This window comes from Eurosta solidaginis, chromosome 4 (assembly GCF_040869045.1).
Source record: "Eurosta solidaginis isolate ZX-2024a chromosome 4, ASM4086904v1, whole genome shotgun sequence".
NCBI lineage: Eukaryota > Metazoa > Arthropoda > Insecta > Diptera > Tephritidae > Eurosta > Eurosta solidaginis.
This window is the reverse complement of record NC_090322.1, coordinates 270,196,860-270,215,338: the sequence shown is the minus strand read 5'-3', so window position 1 is coordinate 270,215,338 and position 18,479 is coordinate 270,196,860. Positions and strand designations below refer to the sequence as shown.

General features: G+C 36.0%; 1 protein-coding gene across 3 annotated transcripts in view; it reads left to right on the top strand.

The window, feature by feature from the left end:
- The window catches only part of LOC137251472 (poly(A) RNA polymerase gld-2 homolog B-like), a 240,543-nt gene that overhangs the window by 41,050 nt on the left and 181,014 nt on the right, over nt 1-18,479 (top strand). For 2 of the 3 annotated variants that reach the window (XM_067786119.1, XM_067786120.1), the window contains exon 6: nt 11,733-11,876. The exons of the other annotated variant lie outside the window; for it this stretch is intronic. In XM_067786119.1, the coding sequence (XP_067642220.1) occupies nt 11,733-11,876 (144 nt within the window). The remainder of the gene's footprint in view (nt 1-11,732; nt 11,877-18,479) is intronic. 3 annotated transcript variants of the gene reach the window in all.

Genomic DNA, 18,479 nt, shown 5'->3' with positions numbered 1-18,479 from the left:
TATGAAAATTATCCTGTACTATAGCACTCATCAACAATTTTCATTTGATATCCATATTATATAAACACATTCTAGGCGTACCCGGATCCACGTTTTAGGCTATATCTCGAGACCCTAGCCTCCCAGTTGTATGAAAATTATCCTTTACTATAGCACTCATCAACAGTTTTCATTTGATATCCATATTGTATAAACACATTCTAGGAGTACCCGGGCCCACGTTTTGGGCTATATCTCGAGACCCTAGCCTCCCAGTTGTATGAAAATTATCCTGTACTATAGCACTCATCAACAGCTTTCATTTGATATTCATATTGTATAAACACATTCTAGGGGTACCCGTTTCCACGTTTTGTGCTATATCTCGAGACCCTAGCCTCCCAGTTGTATGAAAATTATCCTGTACTATAGCACTCTTCAACAGCTTTCGTTTGATATTCATATTGTATAAACACATTCTAGGGGTACCCGGGTCCACGTTTTGGGCTATATCTCGAGACCCTAGCCTCCCAGTTGTATGAAAATTATCCTGTACTATAACACTCATCAACAGCTTTCATGTATAAACACATTCTAGGGGTACCTGGGTCCACGTTTTAGGCTATGTCTCGAGACCCTAGCCTCCCAGTTGTATGAAAATTATCCTGTACTATAGCACTCATCAACAATTTTCATTTGATATCCATATTATATAAACACATTCTAGGCGTACCCGGATCCACGTTTTAGGCTATATCTCGTGACCCTAGCCTCCAAGTTGTATGAAAATTATCCTGTACTATAGCGCTCATCAACAGCTTTCATTTGATATCCATATTGTATAAACACATTCTAGGGGTAGGTACCCGGGTCCACGTTTTGGGCTATATCTCGAGACCCTAGCCTCCCAGTTTTATCAAAATTATCCTGTACTATAGCACTCATCAACAGTTTTCATTTGATATCCATATTGTATAAACACATTCTAGGGGTACCCGGGTCCACGTTTTGGGCTATATCTCGAGACCCTAGCCTCCCAGTTGTATGAAAATTATCCGTACTATAGCACTCATCAACAGCTTTCATTTGATATTCATATTGTATAAACACATTCTAGGGGTACCCGGGTCCACGTTTTGGACTATATCTCGAGACCCTAGCCTCCCAGTTGTATGAAAATTATCCTGTACTATAGCACTCTTCAACAGCTTTCATTTTATTTCCATATTGTATAAACACATTCTAGGGTACCCGGGTCCACGTTTTGGGTTATATCTCGAGACCCTCGGCTCCCAGTTCTATGAAAATTATCCTGTACTATAGCACTCATCAACAGCTTTAATTTGACATCCATATTGTATAAACACATTCTAGGGGTACCCGGGTTCACGTTTTGGGCTATATCTCGAGACGCTAGCCTCCCAGTTATATGAAAATTATCCTGTACTATAGCACTCATCAACAGCTTTAATTTGACATCCATATTGTATAAACACATTCTAGGGGTATCCGGGTCCACGTTTTGGCCTTTATCTCGAGACCCTAGTCACCCAGGCGTATGAAAATTATCCTGTACTATAGCACTCATCAACAGCTTTCATTTGATATCCATATTGTATAAACACATTCTAGGGGTACCCGGGTCCACGTTTTGATCTCAAGACCCTAGACACGTAGCGAAAAAAAGGTAGACGTTGGCCGATTCTCAAACCTACACAATATGCTCACAAAATTTCATGAGAATCGGTTCAGGCGTTTCGGAGGAGTTCAGCCTCTAAAACCGTGGCAGAAGCATTTTATATATTAGATTATTCTAGTCTACGACCCATTTAAACTTGTTTTATATTTAAGTGGTCGTGGTCTTTAACCGATACCGTCGATTTTTACTAGAATTACTAGAAAAATTTTCTACTATAGGGAAAATCTGTGTACCCAATTTTATTGCGATCCGTTAATTTTTCTTCGAGTTATGGCTCCCGAAACATAGAATATTGCTTAGTCATAAAAGCGGCGTTGCCACGGCCATTTTTTTAAATTTGAAGTTTTTCCTATTAATTATTATAAATCCACTTGGGAAATGAAATACCATTGATATAAAGCTCTTTTTTGCAAAGATATAGCTTATTTTATTCGTGCACGAACCTTTTAAAAATCTTTTATATAAAAGTGGGCGTGGTCCTTAACCGATTTTGTTAACTTTTCTTCAAAGCATTCCTTATAGTAAAGGCGACCTCTATACCGAATTTTGTTACAATAGATCTAACGATTTTTGAATTATGATTAACATTTCTAAAATTGATTTTATCACAAGTGGGCGGTGCCACGCCCATTGAAGAAAATGTTTCCAAATTTTTATCAAGAGTCTCAATATCAGTCCACATGTCAAATTTAAACATTCTAGGCGTATTATTTACCAAATAATCATGTTTTTGTGTGTTTACAAAATGTTATATATATTAAAAGTGGGCGTGGTTATCATTCGATTTCGCTCATTTTCAATATCAATCTATTCAGGGTACAGATAAGCTCGTGTACCAAATTTGGTGAAGATATCTCAATATTTACCTTAGTTATCTTGTTAACGGACGGACGGACGGACATGGCTCAATCAAATTTTTTTCGATACTGATGATTTTGATATATGGAAGTCTATATCTATCTCGATTCCTTTATACCTGCACAACTAACCGTTATCCAATCAAAGTTAATATACTCTGTGTGCAAAGCACGCTGAGTATAAAAAATATCAAAAAACAAAGTTTCTGGTAGAACTGTCAGTTTGACCTTAAAAAACTAGTGAAAACTGCTATTTATAACTCTGGTACAGCAATAACGTCGTTTAACCACTGTGTCCTTGTCGGGTTTCTCTTGGTAAGAAAATGTGAAATACGCTCAAATGAGACATTACGAAAATGCGATTTGTATGAGGAAATGCGTCGAATTTGAAAATTGTCTCCCAAAATTACGCATTTGACGCATATGAATGTGATATTACATTAGACATACATTTTTTGTTATTGTCATTATCATTATATACATTTTTTAATTTCGCTGGGATTTTCTTCCAATTATCATATACATATGTATATTATTTCTAATTGCTGTTTTTATGTACGGGTTCCTTTTTCGCTCTTATTTGGAATACAAATCTATAAAGTTTTGGCTGTAAAGATGGAGATTCGGGCTATTAGCAAGCTTTGGGCAATTTTAGTCGTAGTGCTTTTGTTTAGCTATATTTTATTGAAATAATTTGCTAAAAATAAACGATTGTGAGCACACAAAGAAATCTACTTGTACTGTGGCACTATTGTGAATACATATTTGCACTGCATTACCGGCAGTTGCTCTCATACGCCACATGGCAGCGCAAGTTGGTAGAACAGCTGATTTCTGTTGATATTTGATAAGATACTTTTATATTGGTTGCGCAAGATGCGCACGGGCCCGGCTCGTGATAAAAAAATTTCGACTTTCAACACTACCGGTCTTTTTTTTTACATGTAGGTATATACCGATGTGGCCAATTAAATAGCGCCAGCAAGCCTACTTATAAATTTCCCAGACCTAAATAGCTATTTCAGTTTCAGTTTTAGTTTTCGTTTTTATTTTGCAAAAGTAAGCTAACACAAATTAAAATACTAGTTCAACAATATCTAATATTAATAGGAATTTAAACTTAAATGCTCACTTCAGTGAAGCTGTTCCAGCGGACTCTTAAATAAAGCCAGTACAAATACATTCTTCCAAAGTAGAATTCTTAAAATTTCTTTTAATATTTCGTTGGAAATCCACGGTATTTCAAAACTCCAGCATATACGCTGCATGGAATTAATTAAAGAGTGGCATCTTTCCACAGGTATAGCATACCAATGCTCCTTCACATTTTCAAAAAGTTCGTCTAAATTCTTGCATTTCTCTTGGCTTACTGCTCTCTTCAAGTGCGCCCACAAATGCTCAATGGTGTTTAAATCAGCACTATTTGATGCCCACTCAAGCACGTTAATGCTATTGTCCTCAAAAAACTGCTTGGTTATCCTGGCCTTGTGCTTCGGATCTGAATCTTGTTGAAATTTCCAAATAACTGGCATGTTTTCTTCGGCCCAAGGCAGCATAACATCTCTTAGTATTTCTACGTAAAGAGGGGCAGTCAAAGTTTCGCGGATTCTGTGGATCGGCCCTACGCCATTCCAAGAAAAACATCCCCAAATTTTTATGTTTCCCCCACCGTGCTTTACAACGGTTGATGTGTACTTGGGGTTAAATTGGGAGCGTGGGCGCCGCCGAACATATCGTTTTGCACTGGGAGATATCCTATCTATTTTAGATTCGTCGCTCCATAGCACAAACCTCCACTGATTTGCTGTCCAGTTGGCATGTGAGCGCGCAAACTCTACTCGTCTTCTTCGTTGAGCTGGAGTAGTTAAAGGGCGCTTACGTGCCACTCTTCCAAAAAGACCTGCTTCATCCAAACGACGCCGGATCGTTCGACTAGATATTGGAACTGCGAGTTCTTTAGATATTTCTCGGTTAATATCAGAGGAAGTCAGGCGGGGGTCTGATTTTGACAGTCGCGCTATCTTGCGATCATTATATGCCGATGTTTTACGTGGTCGCTTTTTCCTTGGAACGGCGTCAGTTGTCTTATTTTTCTTAAAATATTTTAGGGCGTTCTCTACCATCTTTTTGGAGCAACCTAAACGTGCAGTAATTCGCCTTTGAGAGTTTCCACCTTTGCTAAGCTCAATAATTATCTACTGCTCGCTGGCTTGGAGTACAATGTTTTGACCTCCCCATCGTACCAAAACGTCAGACTATGAAATTCAAAGGCTATAATATTTTATTTCTTGTTGCTCTTCTCTACTTACTTGAATGAAGAATTTTAACTGTTTTTGTGTACTTAGAATTTTATAATTTTCGAAAAGGCTCTATGTAGTTTTCTAAGCAACAATGCACTAACCAACGTTTTTTTTATTTAAGTTCAAGTAAAACCATCGAAATATTTTCAATCAAACGGTATCTCACTCAACAACTCACAAACTCTACAAAAGGGGAAATTTTTTTCCGTTATCTAAGAGAAAAGAATGAAACGTTAAGAGAGACGAATAAAGTGTAAGTTGGATCTATTTAGTTGACCACAACTGTACATCTACATTTGCGGGTAAAAAACGCTCATCATCACTTACCTCGTCTTCCAATGAAACGTGATCCAGATACGGATAGAGATTTAAAATGCAAATGCAACAACAATGTGACCCATATGGATCAATTTTTTGTTGCATTTGCATGTTAAATTTTTATCCGTATCTGGATCACGCTTCGTTGGAACGTAACATTAAATAAAGTTGAGGAGACCCATCTAGCGGCAGTGGTTAAATAACAAAACGGGTTGTACATAGTACCGGAGACACGCACCTCTGTTGGTCATAAGCCATAATCCGATGGTAAAGATCCTGAGCCAGATAAATAATTTTGCATGTAAATGCAACAACAGCGATTTGAGCCGGATAAATCCAGATAGAAGTCTGGTTCAATTTGTGAGCCAGCTAATTTGTTAATTACTTGTCTTTAGTTTGGCAACGCCGCCTTTAATAAACCTAATTTTTCAAAAATAGATGTAGCCTTTCGCCGTATGAGTTAAATGAAAAACAGCGGCGGCACCTGCTTATCACATTATGTTTTTTTTTTTACAATTTTACTGATTTTCAGCTTGTAACTTTCTTTACTTTTAGTTTTTTTTTTTTAATTTGACCGGATAAAAAAAAATATGTCTACAATACAAAGCAGGGTCAGTTTGGCTTTAAAAGACTGTAGTGGAGACTGCTATTTAAAACTTTAGTGCAACACTAAGATAATAGGGGGACTCATGATAGCATATAAACTTATAAGGTGTAAAATTATATCCATTTACACACGCGGTTATATGAACGCACCTAGTAATACTCTTGATAAACTTGATTGTTTTTCAGCTGTATTATTTCCAAAAAAATTTTTTTGATTGATATACAAATTAAAAAGTACCAAGATTAAGTGTAAAATCAAAACTAAAACGCCTTTACTTGCTGATGTTGGAGATTTTTGATGAAAATGCCGTCTGTAGTGTCTGCAAGGTTGCATTCCTTTGAGTTTACCGCGTTTACACAATGAAATGTGCGCGTAAATTTATACAAATTGTGTAAATGATTTTTCATACAAAATTTGACAGCTCGTGCGTAAACTAGATAAATTTATACGTTTACACACTTTATAAGGCATTTATACGGTTACATGAGTCCCCCTAATAATACCTCGTTTAACCAGTCACATAAGCAGTTTTTCATATAGATGCGTTTAAAAGCCGCAGTACGCTGACATTTTTCATATAGATGCGTTTAACACAAGCTTATGCATTCCAATAACATCGCCACAATCAACAAAGATGTTGCGTTTGTAAATATGAAGGAACTTCAGATTTGGCAACATAGTACAGGTTTACAAGTATGGAAACAATTCCTTTCTCTTTCTAACACACTGCAGTTTGACACTTCGGTCAGTGTCAAACTAGCGTTGTCGAATGACATATACAGACCAATTCTAAATATTCTCGCGGAATTTTGTTCTCGCGGATTTTTTTATTCCCGCGGAAAAATTCCTCCAATTCTTTTCTCCTAGGGAGAAGAATAATTGGGGAATAGGAATTTCGAAATTTCGAAGTCAGCTGTTTTGTCAATTGAAATTTCGTTGGGCATTTCTTATTTTGTTTAAAAATTGTAAAGTTTAATTATTGTTGCCAATTTGTTTGAAATTAAGAAATAAGGTATAAACAATGCACATTATTGCATTTCATGTGGTATTCACTGAAATGTGTAATGAATTGGTGCCACAGCAACATCAACAGAGGATCATAAGAAGAAGACCGGCGGGTTAACACAAATCCGCCGGAGTTGCCTGCATTCATTCTGCAAAGCAATTTTCTGGCGGCCAAGACGAGTTGAGTTCGCCTTTCGCCATAAGCCTTCTTAAAAAATCCTTGCGCAATTTCTGGATGGCTGCATCAAATATGCGAAGAGCTCTTCCGTTGCTTATGATATACTTTTCGACATAAAATAAAGAATATTGTGGTTGTTGTTGTTGTGTTAACAGTGAGAATATTGTGGTAGAATGTAAATACATATTTTAGCACAAATTTGTACAAATAAGTGTTCTTTCTTAAAATAACCAATTTCCTTTAACTATTTTGATGCATTCCCTTTAATTTAACTAGTGAAAAAACTCCTATGAAATGGCAGAGAAATCTCCCTCTCCCTCACATTCATAATACCTACTTTTCTCCCATAACCGGTTTCCGCTTTTTCGAACATTGTTCAGAATAGGAGGAAAGGGAGAAGTGAAAAAACTCACAAGGAATTTTTATTTAGAATACGAGGAATGGGAGAAGGAAAAAAACTCGCACGGAATTTTCGTTTAGAATTGTGCTGATAATGAAGGAATGGTGTTCAGAGTTTTTTCAAAGTTAAAACAAAAATGATAAAAGCTTTAATATAAATAAAAGTATTGTTCTAATAACAACAAAAACACCTTATATATTCTATATACATGTATTCTTAAGGATTATCTCACTTTAAAATTTGAGCTAAATAATCTAGTTTTTTTTTGAAACTGAGTCGAGAACTATGCGTGTAAATGTGCGAATTTTCACCGATCAGCTGTTAGTTGTGCTACTTGGTAAGATTTACAATGCGTTTGACACTGAACGAAGTGTCAAAATTACCGGGGTTGCTGTCGTGGAGAGCCACGCAGGGAAACAAAAAAAGGAACGGAATATCAGATATGGGTCGCTGTGATGGTAAATTTTTTTGAACTAATTTAGTATGAAAATGTAGTGCACATATATGGGTCCTACAGAAAATTATACAAAAGTCTTGAATTGGGGCATATGAGGACGCGTAGTTATTCCAGCATTAATAATACAAACACGGGTGCTAAGTTTTTCTACCCGTTAAAAGTTCTCCGCGAAAAACAGTTTGAAACCGAGGTCGACTGCAATAACCCGTCGAAAAATGTGGAAAGAGAAATGAAAATACGCGTTTTGTTCTGTTATCAATAGTCCAAAGGCGAAAAAGTATTCGAATTATTGGAAGCGAGGCAAAAACGCGCCTATTAATACCTCCCCCGACGGTTTTGGTCGTGTTTTAGCAATCGTCCCCGGTAATAAAGTTCACAATTTGTTGATTAAAATTGTCCAAAACATATGGATTTTAAAGAGAGATGTAATTAAGTACTCGTTTGAAAGTAAATAAGGATATTTCTTTGTAATATAACAATAAAAATTTTACGCAGATTTCGTTAGCAGCTAGTACACTTTTTTGGACCTAAGAAGTACAACAGTGCCAAATAGCATCCACAAAAAAACGAGCAAGAGCAAGAATTTTATCAGGTGAGCGTGGCTGCGTATGTGCGTGCTGCCAAAGGGATAAATAAATAATAGGTCCGACACATAAGCAGTTTTTCATATAGATGAGTGTAACACATGCTTATGCATTATGAGTAGATTGCACGTATTTTTATGGAGAATGGTAGAATGAGCGACACTGGCGCCATCTGATATTGAAAAGTAGCCAACTCCCCAATTTTGTTCCAAGCAAATCATAAGAAGAAGAATTTGACATTTGCTTTGGCTAAGGGTGTTGGCACACTGCAAGTGAAATTATTTTTTCCACTGGTTGGTAAATTTTCTAATATTTTTCACAATTAAAAACTGCAATATAACAATCGAATACTACACAAAATATGCTAGCAAGTATTTTTGTTGTATAGGGAGTATGGAGTATGTTTACAATAGTGCTTCGCGAAATTTTGTATGTGAGTGGGCAAGGCGTAATAAACTTCAATTTCCAAGTCTGAAGATCCTTCATATTTACAAACGCAACATCTTGGTTGATTGTATGTCTAATGTTTTCTGTGAGGGACATTTTTAATTGTCTCACATTTATCCATGCTGAGTAGGCACCTTATGCAAATGTTATTTTTGGAAAGAGAATTAATTAATTAATTAAATAAATTTGGAAAAATAAACACAAATCACGAAATGTATAGAAGACATTTATGGACATCTCGGCCAAAAAAAAAACCTGCGATTACCCTAACGAATAACATTACGCAAAGTAACGAGTGACGTCTCTTATTGTATTTATCCTTTGGTGCTGCTACATATCGAGGCGAATCAATACTAGGTGGTGGCAAAGCGAATTCAACCCATTCGCCGTACAGAAGAATGTCAAGTCAAAAGAAAATGTTCATAGATTTCGATTAACTGATATTTTGTTGTACAAGGCTTTGTATGGAAAATTATCAAGAAGAAGAAATCAGCTGATGGGATAATACCACCTGTACTGAATTTGCCTGTCTTACTTGTAGACCTTGACAATGCTTGGCAATTGAAGTTCATGGTGGAATTATATGAGGTGGCGCATTGCGCATATAAACATTAGTTCAGCTGTTTTTTATGAGCAATTTTTACGTGATTTTCCTTTAGCTCTTGTTTTTTTCTCTCTTTCTTTCATTCGCTGAAGCAGTCAAGTGTGACGTAGATGCGCAGAACGAAGCAATTTTGAACTCGGGAATGCACAATCTTCTGTGTGTGATTTGTGATTGAAGTTTATTTCGCCTTGCCCATTCACATACAAAATTTTACGAAGCTAACTTGGTAGCATATTTTAGCCATCCTCCGGTAGCAAAGAGCCTGAGCCAGATAAATAACTTTGCATGTAAATGCAACAACAACGATTTGAGCCAGATAAATCCAGATAGAAGTCTGGTTCAACTTGTGAGCCAGATAATTTGTTAATTACTTGTCTTTAGTTTGGCAATGCTGCCTTTAATAAACCTACTTTTTCAAAAATAGATGTCGCTGTTTAGTCTTTCGCCGTATGAGTTAAATGAAAAACAGCGGCGACGTCTGCCTATCACATTTCACGTGTGCGAAAATATCACAACATCTGCTTCTCAGGCCTCTTAATGGTCAGAGCATTCCCGTGAGAATTAAGCGTGAGCCGGAGCTGTAAAACTCACTGAATGACGGCATTTGTGTCGTATTCGATTGTTATATTGCAGTTTTTAATTGCGAAAGTGTTAGAACATTTCAATCATTGGGAAAAATAATTTCACTTGCAAAGGGTGCCAACACCCTTAGCAAAAGCAAATGTCAAATTCTTCTTCTTATGATTTGCTTGCAACAAAATTCAATACCAGATGGCGCCAGTGTCCCTCATTCTACCATTCTCCATAAAAATACGTGAAATCTACTCACAATGCATAAGATTGAGTTAAAGGCATCTATATGAAAGCTGCTTATAGGTCCGACACATAAGCAGTTTTTCATATAGATGAGTTTAACACATGCTTATGCATTATGGGTAGATTGCACGTATTTTTATGGAGAACGGTATAATGAGTGAGACTGGCGCCATCTGATATAGAAAAGTAGCCAACTCCCCAATTTTGTTCCAAGCAAATCATAAGAAGAAGAATTTGACATTTGCTTTGGATAAGGGTGTTGGCACACTTTGCAAGTAAAATTATTTTTCCCACTGGTTGGTAAAATTTCTAACATTTTTCGCAATTGAAAACTGCAATATAACCATCGAATACGACACAAAATATGTAAGCAAGTATTTTGTTGTATAGGGAGAATGTCGACAACAGTGCATCGCGAAATTTTGTATGTGAATGGGCAAGGCGTAATAAATTTCAACTGCCAAGTCTGAAGTTCCTTCATATTTACAAACGCAACATCTTGGTTGATTGTGGCGATGTTATTGGAATACATAAGCTTGTGTTGAACGCATCTATATGAAAAATGTCGTTGTGTCACGGGCATTATGTGACGGAGCTATAACACAATCTTATGCATTATGAGTAGATTGCACGTATTTTAATGGAAAACGGCAGATCGAGCGACACCTGGCGCCATCTGCTATGAAAAAGTAGCCATCTTCCAACTTTTGTTGCAAGCAAACCATAAGAAGAATTTGACATTTGATTTGGCTAAGGGTGCTTCCACATTTTGCAACTGAAATAATTTTTCCCACTTGTTGGTACTTTTCTACAATTTTTCACAGTTAAAAACTGCAATTTAACAAATGAATAGAACACAAAATAAGTTAGCAAGTAATTTTTGTGTATAGTGAGAATGTTTATAACAGTGCTTCGTGAGATTTTGTATGTGAATGTGCAAGGCGAAATAACCTTCAATTGCCAAGTCTGAGGTTCCTTTATATTTAAAAAAGCAAAATCTTTATTGTGGTTCGACCATTAGTAAATAAATGTGGCAGCGCGGCAGATAATAGATACGTTCTTCGCGCCAAATTTTAATTAATGGCGTTCCATTTACGACGAGTGTACATACAAAAGGACACGCATATAATACTGAAGCATTCCTTACGTTCTGATATTGATATTATTTTACTACCTGAGGGTTAGCCGGCAAACACGTTTGTACATATAAAGCAATTTTAGGGTGTAATATTCAGGTAGATAAAACTGACTTGTAGATGCACATTGATAAATATCATTTCAAATATTATGTTTGGTTTAGTATTTAAAATTCTTTCGGCTGTGACAGTTGGTTTTGGGTGTGGTGTTTCGGTATCTCTGTTCACGTGTGCATACTTCAATAGTTCAAATCAAATAAAAATCACAATTTACACATAATTTTTCATAAAAGTGCTGACGAATCTATTTTATTGTGTTGCATCACTTTTTCGAACAACATCTAGCCGAATTCGAAAATTTCAATCTCATTGAGGCAAAGGTGCCTATATTACGATTCAGAGATCGTCTTCATCAACTAGAAGTGGACTTGAATTTCAACAATTGTGTCGGCATTAAAAACACGCATTTGCTCTATTGTTATTCGCAACGTAAGTAGCATATCAATTTGTATATAAATTTTGGTGTCGTAGGCCTCAATTACTCATACCAAGCATTACTTAGAAATTGTGCCATGCACGTGAAATTCAATAGTTCTATGATGAGTTTCGTAAAATCAAAAGAATTCGTAAGTGCTTATTAATATTTAATACTATGCTTAGTATCCGAAATTGAGGTTATATCGAGAACGGCTCGTTTAATCAGCTATTTATGTGTCTTAAGGGCCCATTACTGATACTTAGCATAGACTTGACTTGACTTGGCGTAAACTTGGCAACTTAGCCACGATTATAATCCACTTAGGGCATACAATCTGGTATCATAATCAGCTGTCATTTTTTGTGAAATATTCGCTACAAAAAGTGGTGGTTGTTAAACAAAGTTAATTTTGAGTACTACAATTAATTTATGAGTGTAAAAATTAATAAATAAAATAAAATTAAATGTCAATTTGTATGACAAAATGTCAAAATGAAATGGAAACAAACAAATGGCATCTCAAAATGTAAACGTCACTTAGAACTTACATAGAAAATCAAAATTCAACAGACTTCTAAGTCAAGTTAAGCGTTGCTAAGTTTTGAGTAATCAGTAGCTATCATCCGGTGGCAAAATCCTGAGCCAGATAAATAAATTTGCATGTAAATGCAACAACAACGATTTGAGCCAGATAAATCCAGATAGAAGTCTGGTTCAATTTGTGAGCCAGATAATTTGTTAATTACTTCTTTTTAGGTTGGCAACGCGGCCTTTAATATACCTACTTTTTCAAAAATAGATGTCACTGCTTAGCCTTTCGCCGTATGAGTTAAATGAAAAACAGCGGCGACATCTGCCTATCACATTTCACGTGTGCGAAAATTTCACGACATCTGCTTCTCAAGTCTCTCAATGATCCAGAGCATTCCCGTGAGAATTGAGCGTGAGCCGGAGCTGTAAAGCTGACTGAAAAACGGCAAGTAACATGCAATGTTCATTTAACAGAACTGTAAGTGACAGTTCTCAAGTCCAATCAAGTCTATGCTAAGTATGAGTAATGGGCTCTTTATGTTTACAGCTTAAGTAAATTTCACTCTTCCATTGTTGCGTACATTCATAAGCAATAAATGAATTGAGCCATGATAATGGCGCGCAAAAGATATTGGGCGCTTTCAGCGACCGCATGTGTTGTTCAATCGTTGAGTAGTGATATTGAGCGCTTTCAAGAAACACAAATTTTAAGTGATAACTTTCTGAACGCACCCGTTGAATTGTTATGATCCAATCAACGGTTCGAATTTAACGTGAAATTACTAAACAGAAATATTTTTCGCTAAATTTTCTCAACGTGTTTATTCGTCTGTCGTGACATTTTAAAGAATTGGTTATGAATAAAATGGGTAATTCTTTACTTCGCCGAGAGGTGTCAAAAGACGCGTTTTGCACCCAGGACCGTGAATCCGAAAGCGGAAATTAAAAATTTTATTTCTGTCATAAGATGTTTCCAAAAAACCGAAAAATGGCCCAGGAGCGCTTCGTCCTCGGGGGTAGGATCCCGCGGAAAAATTCCTCCAATTCTTTTCTCCTAGGGAGAAGAATAATTGGGGAATAGGAATTTCGAATTTTCGAAGTCAGCTGTTTTGTCAATTGAAATTTCGTTGCGCATTTCTTATTTTGTTTAAAAATTGTAAAGTTTAAATATTGTTGCCAATTTGTTTGAAATTAAGAAATAAGGTATAAACAATGCACATTATTGCATTTCATGTGGTATTCACTGAAATGAGTAATGAATTGGTGCCACAGCAACATCAACATAGGAGCATAAGAAGAAGACCGGTGGGATAACACAAATCCGCCGGACTTGCCTGCATTCATTCTGCAAAGCAATTTTCTGGCGGCCAAGTCGAGTTGAGTTTGCCTTTCGCCATATGCCTAAATCTATTTAAGCCTTATTAAAAAAATCCTTGCGCAATTTCTGGTTGGCTGCATCAAATATGCGAAGAGCTCTTCCGTTGCTTATGATATATTTTTCGACTTAAAATAAAGAATATTGTTGTTGTTATTGTTGTATTAACAGTGAGAATATTGTGGTAGAATGTAATTACATATTTTAGCACAAATTTGTACAAATAAGTGTCCTTTCTTAAAATAACCATTTTCCTTTAACTATTTTGATACATTCCCTTTAATTTAACTAGTGAAAAAACTCCTATGAAATGGCAGAGAAATCTCCCTCTCCCTCACATTCATAATCAGACAAATTCTAAATATTATCGCGGAATTTTGTTCTCGCGGATTTTTTTATTCCCGTGGAAAAATTCCTCCAATTCTTTTCTCCTAGGGAGAAGAAAAATTGAGGAAAAGGAATTTCGAATTTTCGAAGTCAGCTGTTTTGTCCATTGAAATTTCGTTGCGCATTTCTTATTTTATTTAAAAAATTGAAAAGTTTAATTATTGTTGCGAATTTTTTTGAAATTAAGAAATAAGGTATAAACAATGCACATTATTGCATTTCATGTGGTATTCACTGAAATGAGTAATGAATTGGTGCCACAGCAACATCAACAGAGGAGCATAAGAAGAAGACGGCGGGATAACACAAATCCGCTGGAGTTGCCTGCATTCATTCTGCAAAGCAATTTTCTGGCGGCCAAGTCGAGTTGAGTTCGCCTTTCGCCATATGCCAAAATCTATTTAAGCCTTCTTAAAAAATCCTTGCGCAATTTCTGGATGGCTGCATCAAATATGCGAAGAGCTCTTCCGTTGCTTATGATATACTTTTCGACTTAAAATTAAGAATATTGTGGTTTTTATTGTTGTTGTATTAAGCGTGAGAATATTGTAGAATGTAAATACATATTTCAGCACAAATTTGTATAAATAAGTGTTCTCTCTTAAAATAATCAATTTCCTTTAACTATTTTGATACATTCCCTTTAATGTGTGTGTTAGTGAAAAAGCTCCTATGAAATGGCAGATAAATCTCCCTCCTCTCACATTCATAATCAGCCCAATTCTAAACGAAAATTCCGTGCGAGTTTTTTCCCTTCTCCCATTCCTCGTATTCTAAATAAAAATTCCTTGTGAGTTTTTTCACTTCTCCCTTTCCTCCTATTCTGAACAATGTTCGAAAAAGCGGAAACCGGTTATGGGAGTAAAGTAGGTATTATGAATGTGAGGGAGAGGGAGAATTCTTTGCCATTTCATAGGAGTTTTTTCACTAGTTAAATTAAAGGGAATGCATCAAAATAGTTAAAGGAAATTGGTTATTTTAAGAAAGAACACTTATTTGTACAAATTTGTGCTAAAATATGTATTTACGTTCTACCACAATATTCTCACTGTTAATACAACAACAACAACAATCACAATTTGGCATATGGCGAAAGGCGAACTCAACTCGACTTGGCCGCCAGAAAATTGCTTTGCAGAATGAATGCAGGCAACTCCAGCGGATTTGTGTTATCCCGCCGTCTTCTTCTTATGCTCCTCTGTTGATGTTGCTGTGGCACCAATTCATTACTCATTTCAGTGAATACCACATGAAATGCAATAATGTGCATTGTTTATACCTTATTTCTTAATTTCAAACAAATTGGCAACAATAATTAAACTTTTCAATTTTTTAAACAAAATAAGAAATGCACAACGAAATTTCAATTGACAAAACAGCTGACTTCGAAAATTCGAAATTCCTATTCCCCAATTATTCTTCTCCCTAGGAGAAAAGAATTGGAGGAATTTTTCCGCGGGAATAAAAAAATTCGCGAGAACAAAATTCCGCGAGAAAATTTAGAATTGGACTGAATACCTACTTTTCTCCCATAACCGGTTTCCGCTTTTTCGAACATTGTTCAGAATAGGAGGAAAGGGAGAAGTGAAAAAACTCACAAGGAATTTTTATTTAGAATACGAGGAATGGGAGAAGGGAAAAAACTCGCACGGAATTTTCGTTTAGAATTGGGCTGATAATTTTATTTTCCGCTTTCGGATTCGCGGTCGCGTGTTTTGACACCTCTCCAGATATTTTTGGACGAGTTTTAGAAGTTGTAAGCTAAAATAAAGAATTACCATAAAATGTATGCGCGTAATATTATGCAGCCCAATTCTAAACGAAAATTCCGTGCGAGTTTTCTCCCTTCTCCCATTCCTCGTATTCTAAATAAAAATTCCTTGTGAGTTTTTTCACTTCTCCCTTTCCTCCTATTCTGAACAATGTTCGAAAAAGCGGAAACTGGTTATGGGAGAAAAGTAGGTATTATGAATGTGAGGGAGAGGGAGATTTCTCTGCCATTTTATAGGAGTTTTTTCACTTGTTAAATTAAAGGGAATGCATCAAAATAGTTAAAGGAAATTGGTTATTTTAAGAAAGAACACTTATTTGTACAAATTTGTGCTAAAAGCAAAGAGTATATATTGTCAAGAGGCGTCACTCGATACTTTTGTTGTTGCCAAAGCGAATTACTCGATGTTTTCTCAAGGTAGTCGTTGTTTTTTTTTATCAGATGTATTTATAAAAACGCCTTCTATACATTTTCGTGGGGTATTTGTGTTTATTTTACTGATTGTATTAAATTAATTAATTAATTCTCTTTCCAAAAATCTTAATTATGCAAAGTCACTTTACCGCATAACTATATAGGATTCAATTAAAAAAAACTAAACAAAACTTCCTTGAGAATCACATTCGACATGACAGGGTTGCTTTGGCAACAACAAAGTATCGAGTGACGCCTCTTAACAAATATATACTCTTTGCTAAAAGATGTATTTATATTCTACCACAATATTCTCACTGTAAATACAACAACAACTACAACCACAATATTCTTTATTTTATTCGAAAAGTATATCATAAGCAACGGTAGAGCTCTTGGTATACAAATTTGATGCAGCCATCCAGAAATTGCGCAAGGATTTTTTAATAAGGCTTAAATAGATTTTGGCATATGATGAAGGACGAATTCAACTCAACTTGGCCGCCAGAAAATTGCTTTGCTGAATGAAAGCAGGCAACTCCGGCAGATTTGTGTTATGCGGCCGTCTTCTTCTTATGTTCCGCTGTTGATGTTGCTGTGGCACCAATTCATTACTCATTTCAGTGAATACCACATGAAATGCAATAAATACTGTGCAATGTTTATATTTTATTTCTTAATTTCCAACAAATTTGCAACAATAATTAAACTTTTCAATTTTTTAAACAAAATAAGAAATGTGCAACGAAATTTCAATTGACAAAACAGCTGACTTCGGAAATTCGAAATTCCTATTCCCCAATTATTGTTCTCCCTTGGAGAACGGAATTGGAGGAATTTTTCCGCGGGAATAAAAAAATCCGCGAGAATATTTGGAACATTGTAAATTTTACCAAGTAGCGCAACTAACAGCTGATCGGTGAAAATTCGCACATTCACACGCACAGTTCTCGACTCAGTTTCAAAACAAAACTTTAGATTATTTAATTCAAATTTTCAAGTGAGATAATACTTACAAATTTATGTATACAGAATATATATGGCATTTTTGTTGTTATTAAAACAATATTTTTATTTATATTAAAGCTTTTATCATTTTTTTTTTTAACTTTGAAAAATCTCCGAACACCATTCCTTCATTATATGACATTCGACTGCCTAGTCCACTGCCTTCCACTCTATTCGCAACATAACCTCTACTTAAGCTGCCAAACTATATAGTAAACAATGATTTGGAATTGGTCTGATGGTGTACTGTTGAAGTTTTTCATTCAGATGCGTCATCCAGTGAGTTTTACAGCTCCGGCTCACGCTCAATTCTCATCCGGTGGCAAAATCCTGAGCCAAATAAATAATTTTGCATGTAAATGCAACAACAACGATTTGAGCCAGATAAAAGTCTGGTTCAATTTGTGGGCCAGATATTGTTTAATTACTTCTTTTTAGGTTGGCAACACGGCCTTTAATGTACCTACTTTTTCAAAAATAGATGTCGCTGCTTAGCCTTTCGCCGTATGAGTTAAATGAAAAACAGCGGCGACATCTGCCTATCACATCTCACGTGTGCGAAAATTTCACGACATCTGCTTCTCAAGTCTCTCAATGATCCAGAGCATTCCCGTGAGAATTGAGCGTGAGCCGGAGCTGTAAAACATTGTGAATGATAACTAAGTGTGATATCTTATCTGTCAACTGCCTGACAGGATGTTCAATATGGCTACTTTTTAGCGTTTTGACAGGGTGTTCAATATGGCGGCGCCTATCTTCAGCGGGTGATAGAAAGATATACAGATTGAGACAGCGATAGTCAATTACAAATCAGGTGATCCAATCACTTTGGAATTTTGACGTCTATGCAGAAGATATCACACTTAGTTATCATTCACAATGCTGTAAAACTCACTTGCCGTCTTTCAGTGAGTTTTACAGTTCCGGCTTACGCTCAATTCTCACGGGAATGCTCTGGATCATTGAGAGGCTTGAGAAGCAGATGTCGTGAAATTTTCGCACACGTGAAATGTTGTAGGCAGATGTCGCCGATGTTTTTTCATTTAACTCATACGGCGAAATTTTAAGACACAACGCTCTGATGGCCATAGGGTATAACATATAGCTGAATCAGTTGCGATGAATTGT